We start from the raw sequence: 13,878 nt of genomic DNA, 5'->3' as shown, positions 1-13,878 counted from the left end.
GGTGTTGCATGATCTGGCTGTGGATGATATGCTCAGCTGTTTTGCAGACAATTGATGTGAGAGATATTGGGTTTTCAGGTTTGTGTTTGTCACCCTTGTTATGTGCGCCCCAAAATATTCCATAATATTCATTAAAAGTTATGTATTTTGCCATCAAACATTAATTTTCACTTGTTTTGATATTTATCTCCATTTGTTTGTGCATGGAATATTCTAGAAGGTTAATGATTAAAGTGATCAAGAAATTCATATATCTAATAATGTGGAGAACGTTCTAGCAACAATTAGGTCATACTCTAATGGTCATGATTACTTGATTATGACAGTAGTAAAGTGCTGGCACTGTGCCAAAAATCAGTGTACAGTGTCTGATTGGTTTGTGTTGAGGTAATGTGCTATTTTTAGAACTATGTGTACAGAGTGATTGATCTGATTGGCTTGTGGTGATTTCATGCACTATTTTGGGAATTGAGGTAATGTAATATGCCATATATGGGATGATTAAATGCTGTAATTTATGCAGATTATTCTAGAATCACAAGAAATAGTATAAAAGCCTGGAGGTTGAATGATCGAGGCAGCAGTCTTGAGGTGTAAGAGGAAACTCTGTGAAACTTATGTTAGCCAGTATTGGTACAAAGTTACCATTGAAGTCTTCAAACTTCGGTTCGCGGTTCTTGTGTGTGTGTGTGTTGGAGAGAATTCTTTACGCCAAAGGCGGTAGTGAAAGCCAATAGTGCTTTATTGTTTGTCGACTCAAAGAAGTGACAGACTGAAGTATCTCCATCACCGAACTGTGATATTTTGCTGGACTAGCATAGAGTGTTATCTGTCTGTCAAGTGAAGCAGAAAGCTTGTTCAAGAGATCTCCGAGAGAGGAGCTTAAGGTCAACATAGAAGACCATTTGGAGAACACTAGCAGAGTAGCTAGGGTAGTGGAAGTATAGTCATCAGGACTTTGGACTGAGATTGTGGTAGATAGGATCGCGGACATTGCCGGATCTTGGATCAAGAACTGAGACCATCAACGGAATCTCATCAGAAAGCCAGCCAATCAAGATCTCCAGGCTTAGCTAAGTAACCATAGCATAAAGAAAGAGTTATTGTAAATTAAGTAATTGTTGTAACATTGTATAAGGATTGATTGATAGCCATACCGCACTAATTAATAAATAATCATAAGTGATTTAAGTAATAAACAGTGTGTTTGGTGTTGTGTGAACCCGAAGCAGGTGATTTTGGCCTGGGTCATTTTGGTGACCATAACAAATGCACCAAAGAAATTACTCCACAATTGAAAAGGAGTGTCTTGCATTGCTTTTGGCATTGCAACATTTTGATGCATATTTGTGCATCACAGTATGCCCTGTGCTTGTCTTCACAGATCATAATCCACTCACATTCATCCATAGGATGAAGAACAAAAATCAAAGATTGGTGAGATGGAGTTTGACACTACAAGAATACAACCTGGACATCAAGCATATCAAAGGAAAAGAGAATGTTATGGCAGATGCCTTGTCCAGAGTTGAATAAGACAAACAAAATTTACTTTAAAAAGGCACATGAGTAACAAGTAGTCACTGTATATGTACATAGTGTGAAAAGTAAACATGTAAGTTTATGAAAATTATGTCTTACGTGAATGAAAGTAAAGAAAGTTTTCTTTGCATTCAAACTTTCTTCTTTTAAGGGGGAGGGTGTTATGTGCGCCCCAAAATATTCCATAATATTCATTAAAAGTTATGTATTTTGCCATCAAACATTAATTTTCACTTGTTTTGATATTTATCTCCATTTGTTTGTGCATGGAATATTCTAGAAGGTTAATGATTAAAGTGATCAAGAAATTCATATATCTAATAATGTGGAGAACGTTCTAGCAACAATTAGGTCATACTCTAATGGTCATGATTACTTGATTATGACAGTAGTAAAGTGCTGGCACTGTGCCAAAAATCAGTGTACAGTGTCTGATTGGTTTGTGTTGAGGTAATGTGCTATTTTTAGAACTATGTGTACAGAGTGATTGATCTGATTGGCTTGTGGTGATTTCATGCACTATTTTGGGAATTGTGGTAATGTAATATGCCATATATGGGATGATTAAATGCTGTAATTTATGCAGATTATTCTAGAATCACAAGAAATAGTATAAAAGCATGGAGGTTGAATGATCGAGGCAGCAGTCTTGAAGTGTAAGAGGAAACTCTGTGAAACTTATGTTAGCCAGTATTGGTACAAAGTTACCATTGAAGTCTTCAAACTTCGGTTCGCGGTTCTTGTGTGTGTGTGTTGGAGAGAAATCTTTACGCCAAAGGCGGTAGTGAAAGCCAATAGTGCTTTATTGTTGTCGACTCAAAGAAGTGACAGACTGAAGTATCTCCATCACCGAACTGTGATATTTTGCTGGACTAGCATAGAGTGTTATCTGTCTGTCAAGTGGAGCAGAAAGCTTGCTCAAGAGATCTCCGAGAGAGGAGCCTAAGGTCAACATAGAAGACCATTTGGAGAACACTAGCAGAGTAGCCAGGGTAGTGGAAGTATAGTCATCAGGACTTTGGACTGAGATTGTGGTAGATAGGATCGCGGACATTGCCGGATCTTGGATCAAGAACTGAGACCATCAACGGAATCTCATCAGAAAGCCAGCCAATCAAGATCTCTAGGCTTAGCTAAGTAACCATAGCATAAAGAAAGAGTTATTGTAAATTAAGTAATTGTTGTAACATTGTATAAGGATTGATTGATAGCCATACCGCACTAATTAATAAATAATCATAAGTGATTTAAGTAATAAACAGTGTGTTTGTGTGTTTGGTGTTGCGTGAACCCGAAGCAGGTGATTTTGGCCTTTGACACCCTTCTTAAAGATAGGAGTCACGTCAGCAGATTTCCATGCAAGAGGGATCTTTCCTTGATGGACGGTGGCGTTGAATAGTAGGCACAGAATTGGTGCAAGCTCATCCGCTGCTTCTTTAAGAAGATAGGCAGGCAGGTTATCAGGACCACTGGCTGTGTGGGGTTTGATGTTGGCAAGGAGTTTCCTAACACCTTCAGTGTCAATGGAGAAAGATGGTTCTGGTGGGTGGGTGCTGATGCCAATATCTGGTAAATCTGATGCATCCTCATTGGTGAAGACAGAAGCAAACTGATAGTTCAGCATGTTTGACTTAGTTGTGCTGTCACTTTGCAGGACACCGTCTTTCATCAGTGGCGCAACACCGGAATTCTCGCATCGTTTGCTCTTGATGTATAACTAGAACCTTTTAGGGTTGCTATCTCCTTCTCCGCACAACATGTCACTGATGTAGTTGTGGTAGGCTGATTTGCAGTCTCTTTGCAGGAGTTTCTTGAGGTCCTTATATCGGATCCAGTCTTTTGCATCTTTTAATTTGGTGGCTCTTTCATAAGCTTTCTTCTTCCTCCTGGATAAGACCTTAATGTGACGATTGATCCATGGTTGATTGAATCTTGTAGAAGACAGTTTGGAAGGGACCATCGAATCCAAGATGTTGAGGAGGAAGGTTGTTATCTGTTCCCAGAGGTCGTTGACATCTGTGTCAGTTGAATTGGATGCGACAAAGTGTTGATTTCTGACTTGATGTTGCTCATATCAGCTTGAAATCCCCGCTGAGCCAGACTACAGCTGACGGGTTGCTAGAGACGACATGTCGAATAGACTGGCACAGGGACTGGGCGTAGGCAAGATCACGATTTGGTGGTCGATACGCTGACATAACAATGAGAGGTTGTTGACCATACAGCTGGATCTTAGTTGAAACTAGCTCACAATAAATTACCATTAATTTTGATTTCACCATCAATGATGTCATTTTTGGTAGCAAGTAATACACCTCCATGGCCATCGGCACGGTCGTTCCTGATGGGTGGATTGTAACCAGGAGGCATCATTTCAGAACTTAACTTGGATGGTTTCAGCCAGGTTTCATTTGCAATTAACACATCAGGCTGGCAACTTTCAACTGCTTCCCAAAAAGTTTCCTTTTTGGCATGCAGACTTTGCAAGTTGACTGAGAGGACCTTCAAAGGTCTAGGATCATTTTTCCTCCTTTTCTTGGGCTTAATAGGGGAAGATTGTTGAAGGGAAGAACCCGGCGGTACAAGTTTTAAAATAATAACGGGGGACCATACATTTATATGAGAAAGAAATATACCATCTATATCCAAACTCCCGTGTTATTCCAATGCACATTTTGCTTCACCGGGCCGCCCTGACTTGGTCGGATTTGCAAGAGGGGTGTCACGAAACCGTAATAGGTACAAACTGTTAATCAAGTATGGTTTATTCTCTACATGTCAATCTTTAAATCATTAGCATAGTCCTTATAATAACGGTGGACCGCCTTGATAAGTAAATGACAGCAAACCAGTGAAAAATACCCCCAAAACTCAGTCAGTGGAGCTCGGCCCGTACATGTCAATAGCGTCATTGTCGATTGGATTAGTCGACCGTAGCGGCAATTCGATCGCTCATTGGATTAATATTACCACGTGGTAATAAATTTGCGTTGGACAGTAATTATTGATTACTATAATGGTTTAGTACTGCATCTCGGTTTAATCAGGGCACCGACACTACCTCATTTGCATAGCAAAATGACCCGTCTCCTCCGCGGCCAATAGCTGCCAATTTGGTTCCGCTCCATCGAAATCAAGCTGTTCACGGAGGAGACTACCCTCCTTTGTGTTTGTTCATTTGTGTAAGGAGAGCCCTAGCCTTTCTTGGAGTCCGTAATGACTTAGGCTGCGCTCTCAGCTAGAGTCCGACGCAACATTGCACTAGAAATACCTTTTCTGTGAAATCGCTATGGAGCCAACCGAGAACACGTATTCATTTTGAAAATATAGCATTAAAATTAGTATCACCCTTGTGGCCCCAGTGCAGTGGAAAACCTTAATTCTTTCATTAAAAAGAAATGAAAATAACACGGATCTACCTGTGCACATATAAAATGGGCACAGCAATTTGTCTCGAATATGAATGAATTTTAAGAAACATACGGGATATGATGAACATTGACCTGATGCCATGATAGTAGGATCTATTAGTCGTTTTATATACAATATACAGTCATGATATATTACCCGTATTGTCATAATACCAATATTTGTCATTATATGAGTAATATTTAGCAACGTAAATGTGCAGTTCATATGCACAAACGAATACTGATCTTTATGATATTCAGGTTTTTGTACATCACATATAACATGTCACATAGGAGGTCATACGTGTTGACCTTCATCTATTGTATTTGTTCATCTGTGTATGGAGAGGAGAAACGCCATTAAAACTCCATCAGTATTAGGGCGTAGTTCAGTGAACTCACCAGATTGCTATTCCAAGTACTTTGATAATACAGATAATATGTATTAATGGGTCGAGGCGGTTGCATTGAAAAACCTAATAAATTATTCATAACAGTTACGTAATCAATCGATAGTGCGGGCACGTTTCATTTGCAAACCACCTAAATTCGTGATCTTTTAGCGTTGGAAAAGAAACCACGTGAATAGAGTGCCCTCTCGAGAATATCTACTCTCTGGTTTAATCTTCACTAAGCGGGTTTATGGCTGGAAAGGTCACGGTGAATTTGCCGCATACTGCAGTTACTGTCCGTTTTCCTATACACAATACACAGTGCTCTTTCCCATTGACGCGTGACCTCTACAAAATAGCCTACGTTAAAAGTATGGGGATATGCCTAGTTAACGTCGCTGTGTGAAAAATAACCGGCCAATATTAAAAGTACTCTTCTAAAGTTCTAGAAAATATAGTTTTGTAACATGTCCTAAATTTTTAGCTAATTTAGATGTTTGGAAATATGCGTACTTTGGTGTTTTAGTTAATGTTTAGGTAATACTACATTGCCTAGTTAACGTCGCTGTGTGAAAAATAACCGGCCAATATTAAAAGTACTCTTTTAAAATTCTAGACAATATAGTTTTGTAACATGTCCTAAATTTTTAGCTAATTTAGATGTTTGGAAATATGCGTACTTTGAGGAAGGTTATGTAAACGACAGATAACACCAAAAAATATGAAGAAATTATTTCCAAACCGTGTTAAGTCTGCAAACCACCATGTTTCTCATTTTCAAGAACGCTGGTTAACAATAAGCACGTATTGTCTCATTTCGTAAACAAAGACCACACAGAATTGTTCTCTAGCGCTCGTTTTATAATCGTTCACTCAACTGAAAGTATAATCCCAGCTCATTGCTCCATTGTACGTGTAAAGCAGAAGCATATGTTGTGTGTATTTAACCAGAGAAGATATGATGTAATCAGTTGAGCTGTTTTACATACATACATACATATTTGAGCTTATAAAGCGCTATTACAAAAAGATCAAAGCGCTAAGTGATACACTGCAAAAACAAGAGAATGAACAAAAGCAAAGAGTCAAAAGGATAATAATGAGCCTTAAGAGATTTTTTAAATGTTGCCACTGAGGTTGCCTCCTGATGTTACGCGGGAGGCAGTTCCACAACGCTGGACCAGCAGAACGAAAAGACATGTCACCACTGCGATTTTTACCGATGTGAGTGTTCAGAAGACTGGTATCCATAGAGGATCTTGTGACGGGTCCAGATGAGCGCGTTCTGTATGAGAGTAATTCTGTGAGGTATGAAGGAGCAGATTCATGCAAACATTTGAAGATGTACAGACAGAGTTTGAATTTGATTCGATCTCTTACTGGCAACCAGTGAAGGTCGTGCATTAATGGTGTGGGGCTATCAAGTCTGGCGGCATAGAATATGAGTTTGGCTGCTTTGTGTTGGAGGGACTGCAAACGATCAAGGTCTTTTGATTTTGCTCCATAGAGGAGAGCATTCCCGGTGTCAAGGCGTGATATCACGAGAGCTTGCACAACTGTGTGAAGTGTTTTGTGGTCCAAAAAGCGACGAATACGGCGAATATTACGGAGCTGGAAATTGATTGAAGAAATCATGCTATTAATGTGAGGAGTCATCGTTAGGCGAGAGTCAAACACTGTGCCCAAGTTCCGAACATTATCAGATGGTTTAATGACGCTGTCTCCCACATTAAGTTGCAATGGCGGAAGTTTACGAAGACCTTGAGAAGTACCGCCTATGAAGAATTCAGTTTTATTGTTGTTAAGTTTCAATTTGTTCACGCACATCCAGTCTTTGAGTTCTGAGATACAGGATTCAAGTTTGTGAAGAGCCATCTTGTGAGCGTTAAGATCCCTAGGATTGAACGATATGTATAGTTGCGTATCATCTGCGAATTCATGGTAACAGAGTCTGTGTTTATGTATAATCTCATGGTAACAGAGTCTGTGTTTATGTATAATCTCACCGATGGGCAGTGTATAGATGATGAACATAAGTGGACCGATAACCGAGCCTTGAGGGATACCGTAGTCAAGTGAACGCTTTTCTGAGAAGAAACCGTCGATGTGAACTTGCGTGGTCCTACAAGTGAGGTATGAACGTATCAACTGTAATGCAGTACCTGAAATCCCTAATCTATGTTCTAGGCGGGACATTAGCACATCATGGTCAATGGTGTCAAATGCTGCAGACAGATCAAGAAGGACTAATAAAACTACTGCCCCTCTGTCTACAGCATCTAACATTTCACCCTTGACCCTGATGAGCGCAGTCTCTGTGCTCCTGTTAGAAGTGTACGCAGATTGGAATCTTTCACCCAGATTATTTACATGAATATACTCAGTAATCTGTCTACACACAATTTTCTCAATTAGTTTAGAAACAAATGATATGTTTGACACAGGTCTGTAATTGGCCAACTCATTCTGGTCAAGAGATGGTTTTTAACACAGGAGTGATGATAGCTTGGCCCAATGACTTTGGAAATGCACCTTCAGACAGAGACTTATTTATAATAACAGTGAGACAGCGAGCAAAAACCTCAGAATGCTCTTTGAGCAGCCAGGTGGGGATGATATCAAGCTTGCAGGTCTTTGTTGGACACTGCATAACAAGTTTAAGAACCTCATCTTCAGACACACATTCAAAGTCAGTGAGGGATGAAGAACACATATTGGATTCCAAGTCATGGTGGTCAAGACTTTCTTGATCCAATCCATCACGAATTTTGGCAACTTTGCTTTCAAAAAATTCAGCAAATTGGTTACATAAAGTTTGGGTAGAGTCACAAGATGGCAATGGTTTTTGAGACTTGTTAAGGAGAGTATTAACAGTTTGAAAAATACCCTTGGCATCCGCAGAAGCCAATTTATCATGATAGAACTCCTTCTTAGCAGTTTCAATGAGCCCATTGACATAAGACTTTTGCTCAAGATAAGCTTGTTTGTCAACAAGGGAACCATGTTTACGCCATTTTCGTTCTAAGCGACGACGCACCTTTCTTTGATCTTTGATGTTATCATTATACCACGGGTACCGTGGTCTAATAGTGCGAGCCTTTGTCGTCTCAGGCGCATGGACATTTAGAATGGTGCTAATCTTGGTGTCATAATCATGAATGTACACATCACAAACTGCATCCGGAGTCATGTCATTGAGAGAGTTACATAGATCAGAAACAAATTTATCCCTATCAATAGCCTTAAAGTTACGACATTTAACCATTTTCTTGGTGAGAGAGGGTTTACTACAATTGACATCACATAGGACCATAAAATGGTCAGGAGACATGCCATTGTTATGCACATCAGTAGATTGAATAAGGTTATCACTGGGTCTGGATAAAATAAGATCCAGGGTGTTTCCATGAATATGGGTGGGTTTCATAACATGTTGTTGAAAACCATTGGCTTCAACACAGGCAAGGAAACGTTTGACCTCAGGTTTAGATGGCAAATTGACATGTATGTTAAAATCCCCCAACATAACCACCTTCTGTGGGAAAAGAGAAATTTCGCCCAAGAAATCCTCAAACTCATTCAAATAATCAGAAAGCAGTAAACGATTTTTGGCAGAGGGTGGTGGCCTATACACAATGATATACTGAATACCATTAATAGGATCATTAACACTAGCATATTCAAATGTAACAAAGTCATAGTTCAATTTTGTGATCTTAAAGTTCAGAGATGCTTTGTATATAACAGCAATTCCACCATGGTTAGAGGTACCTCGAGGAAAGTTATAGAAATTGTACCCCGGGGACATTTCAATGAATGTTATCTTGGTTTAATAGCTTTTAATGGGGTTTAAGTCCTGCAAAGGTCGAGTTGAATTCTACTGTAGACATGACTGCATCATGGTGGACATAAGTGCACTATGAATGATTGAAATTCTACTCAAATCCTACTTACACCTGACTCCGCAACACTTATATAAGTGTATACACAATCATCATTATCAGCAGCAGCAGCAGCAGCGTCATCATCATCATAATCATCATCATCATCACCACCATCATCATCATCATCATCACCATCATCATCATCATCATCATCATCATCATCATCGTGATCATCATCATCATCATCACCACCATCACCATTATCATCATCATCATCATCATCATCACCACCATCACCACCATCATCATCATCATCATCATCATCATCACCATCATCATCATCATCATCATCATCATCATCATCATCATCATCACCACCACCATCACCATCATCATCATCATCATCACCACCACCATCACCATCATCATCATCATCATCGTGATGTGCCCTGAGTAATTTAATTTAATTATCTATCTTTGTTTACAACATAAAGATATGTCATGAGAAATATGAGACAAGGGGAAACACCTTGGAAGTACTAGTAATCATGCAAGAGTTTGTAGGTTATGGCATGTTTTTGGGGGAAACCTCTTTGGTTACAGTAAACAAACACAGTCAGAGTTATTAAGTATTGCTCAATCTTAGTGCATATAATAGTGTTAACTGGGAGATCCCCAAGAATATAAAGTAGGTGACATCATTGGGAATCACCCACAGGAAGTGTTGTAATATGACAGAATGGTATATTAATATATTTTGGGTTTTTTGGAGGATAAAAAGGTGGAAGCTTAAGTTTGTTGTTTGCAGAATGTCATGAGAGATTGTTAATTCTACATGCGTGTTGGTCGTCATTGTACATTTTAACCAGTTTACATAGCCAATAATGTGCTTTTTAAATACAGCAACGAAGGAGATTTTGAGAGACTTGCTGGAGTCTGGTTTATAAAACAACACATCTGTCAATAAACATGATAAAGTGAAATCTGCTCTATCACATCCACAATGAAATGATTATACGCTCATCTCGCTTCCAGTCGTTGTCAAATGATTATCTGACGGCAGTCTGTATGATAACTGATCTAAGTCTTCAGTGAACGGCTGTTTTCAGAGCCACTAAACTTACCGTTCTTTAGTAGATATGCGAGGTCTGCTTGTTCTCTGTTGACATGTCTTCAGTGAACGGCTCTTTAGAGCCACCAAACTTTTTACTTTAGCGGATAGGCGAGGTCTGCTTGTTGTTGACACAGTCTTCAGTGAACGGTTCTTTTCAGAGCCACCACACGTGATAAGGTTTGAATACAAAAACGATTCCCTTATGTATCAACGAACAGTTTCCACCTCGATACACCCGAGCACACAGAAATTTCCAAGCACAACCAATCTGGACTCTACGCAGACTGTGTTTTACTACACGGTGCGCGGGTGCGCGCATATGGCTTCACAAGAGCTGTGTGAGATCTAGTGGAAAATAGAAATCTGTGATTGGTTTTTGTCCAAACTTCAAGTGGATCCCTTCATCTAATCAGACTTTTTTTAATAGGATCAAAATATGGCACAGCTACCCCCAACCCCCAAAAAATTGCAACAGAAGCTTTTTTTGGTATTTTCTTGCAGTATGGGGTCTAATGAATAGCATATCAAAAGTTTACAAAAATTCAACTTGGGCGAGGGGTCCAACTGTGACGTAATCAAAATGGCCGCCAAAAGCTGGAAAATTACCCATTAATCTACTGATTTCATCCATTTTTTACTCGTTTTTGTGGGTTCCACTGCTGACAACCTTGTTCAGAAGTACATTACTGGATGTAGTAATGAATCTTTGTAATGTGGTATTTAGATTGATCGATTTGGCAGCCATAATGAATTTCAAAATGGCCGCCAGTTTGGTATTTTGGCATATGAAATCAAATCATGCACGTAATTGTAAGGCGAAACTAAAGGCGTTGGATTTTATAAAATAGCCAATATCCTTTGCACCCATATTCCCATTAAAATGTATATAGAGGTAGGCATACGAACCAAATTAGCAGCAACAGTGAATTTCAAAATGGCCGCCATTTTGGTATGCTGGCTTATTGACTTAAATTATGCACGTATTGCAATTTGAAACTTAAAGCGACATAAATTCTAAAATAACCAACATCATATGCACCAATAGTACCATTAAAATTACTTTTAAGTAGGCATATGTACCAATTTGGCAGCCATATAGCATTTCAAAATAGCTGTCAGCTATAATCACCAGTATAAAAATCAATATGTTGCTTACAGTATATTCTTGAAGTAAACAAAATTCATCTTGCTATTCCACGATTCGATGCACGTATTGTAAAGCGACAGAAATTCAAAAATAGCCAACATTAATATTATACTTTCAAGTAGGCATGATGTACCAATTTGGCAGCCATATTTACCACGATGCGATTCGTTTGTTTACAGTAGTATACATCGACCACATGTATGTTGGAATTAGTTGTCATCATCATCTGAGAATAGTTCCTTGTCCATGTTCTCACATATGTGTGCACATGCTCCATTGCAATTGAGTCCATTCTTTCTGCACCTACATTAAATACTGATGCATTCTGTAGAACATTTTGCATCGAATCATCTTCAGCAATGATTCTGGCGCTGGATTTCTTTTCATCATGTATGGAACAAATCTGTCACCTTAAAGAATCCACCCCAGTCAATTGGATGCACACCATCACTTTTACACATCCACTGCATGACCTATAGATACATTCTCCTGTAGTGAAGCTGTGCAGCAGAGGTTGTGGGTGGAAGTCTTTCAGGTTTAACAAAGCTCTTTGCTGTGCATTTTTGTTTGGGAAAGAAGCCGGTAGCGTAAGGATTCCAAAGACTCTGATTGCTGACCATTAAACAGGGACACTATTGTTTTGCAACCTTCACTTAATACATATTCTTGATCCATCTATTGAGAGTGCGAAATGCCTCCGAACAAACTTGTAATACAGGATGACCATTGATGATTTTGTTAAATACAGACTTGCCTACCACAAATATTCTTGAAGTAGTGTCGCAACCTGAAAACAAGAAATCCGAACAAATGTCATAACTGAGTAAGCGCTTCGGAACCTTTGATATCATACATATGGTTTATCATTGTCAGACCGAAAGTATAAGTCCTTGCAGTCCTTTTCTACATAATGAAGAAGTAGTACCAACAGATGTGTCTTCTCTAATTAGGATTGTAGGCTTAAATGATGCGACTGCTGCTTTCACTGTACCAATATCGGCATCTCCTTCAGCGTGGATCAGATGACATCCTTTCTGGTGCATACGGTCCCCAATGCATCAATCAAAGACAACCGTGGCCTTGCCATAGTGATCAAATTTGAATCATGCATACTTATCAGAAGAGAACTCGATCAAGAACATAGTGATCAGTCCTTGGAACTGTCTCAGGGGCATCAGCCTCAGTCTGATAAGTGAGTCACATGCAAAACCGGTTCAAAGTAGGCAAGGATACAGTCAAACAAAATGGAAGGACATGCTGTCTTTTCATATAACTACAAACGGAAGACTAGAGTCAAGACCCTTGCATCTGCACGGACTGTCAAGGTCACTGATGACCAAACCATTGATCCAGCTCTGTTGTTTCAAAAGTTTCTGGTTTCCAGATAAAGCACCACTACTACAAGCCATACAGGATCATGTGTCCTCATCAGAGGCTGATGGCCGTGAGACGGTTCTAAGGACTGATCACTATGTTCTTGATGGAGGTTCTCTTCTACATCGCTTGAAGTGGACAGAAGGAAGCACCTATAGTTTTCTTGCTGACAATCATACATCTTTCACATTTGATCACTATGGCAAGGTCACGGTTGTCTTTGAGATACACTGGTGGACAAAACACAAAGGATAATACGAATCAGCGCCGCAAGAATCGGGTTGCAAATAATGTAGACATATCAGATGCTGGCAATTTGCTGGCAAAAAAGAAATGATCTGAACAAACAGACACTCATTAAACTAATTGGGGAGCGTATGCAACAGAAATGATGCCTTGTAATCCATGCTGAATGAGATGCATGTTCCGAAGCGCTTACTCAGTGATGACATTTGTTCGGATTTGTTGTTTGCCTATGCGTTTTCAGGTTGCAACACTCCCGGCAACACTACTTCAAGAATATTTGGGGTAGGCATGAAGTCTGTATTGCACAACATTATCAATGGTGATACTGTATTACAAGCTTGTTCCAAGGCATTTTGCACTCCCAGTATGGATCAAGAATATATAGAAAGTGAAGACTGCAAAGCAATGGTGTCCTTGTTTAATGGTCAGCAATTAGAGTCTTTGGAATCCTTTTGGTTTCTTTCCAAAAAAAAGTTTGCCCAGCAGAGAACTTTGTTAAACCTGAAAGACTTCCACCCGCCTCTGCTGCAAAGCTTAACTCTAGGAGAACGTATCTGACTGGGGATGGATTGTTTAAGGTGACATGCAGATTTGTTCCATTCATGATGAAAAGAAGTCCAGCACCAGAATCATTGCTGAAGATGATTCGATGCAATTGTTCTACAGGATGCATCACAAAGAAATGTAGCTGCAGAAAGAATGGACTCAATTACACTGAAGTGTGTGGACAGTGTCCACTGGATAGGCTATATGTAAGAATATGGATCAA

At 39.4% G+C, this 13,878-nt stretch overlaps 1 protein-coding gene across 1 annotated transcript; it reads right to left on the bottom strand.

The window, feature by feature from the left end:
- Positions 1-7,814: 7,814 nt before the first annotated feature.
- Positions 7,815-9,152, bottom strand: LOC140169463 (uncharacterized). Its single transcript, XM_072192723.1, has one exon. It carries the CDS (start codon positions 9,150-9,152, stop codon positions 7,815-7,817), a length of 1,338 nt encoding a protein of 445 aa, XP_072048824.1.
- Between the last annotated feature and the right edge of the window lie 4,726 nt (positions 9,153-13,878).

This window comes from Amphiura filiformis, chromosome 14 (assembly GCF_039555335.1).
Source record: "Amphiura filiformis chromosome 14, Afil_fr2py, whole genome shotgun sequence".
NCBI classification, from domain to species: Eukaryota; Metazoa; Echinodermata; class Ophiuroidea; order Amphilepidida; family Amphiuridae; genus Amphiura; species Amphiura filiformis.
This window is presented reverse-complemented; position numbering and strand designations above follow the sequence as displayed.

Coding starts and splice junctions, on each gene's coding strand:
- LOC140169463 (XM_072192723.1), bottom strand. CDS start 9,152: ATGTCCCCGGGGTACAATTTCTATAACTTTCCTCGAGGTACCTCTAAC.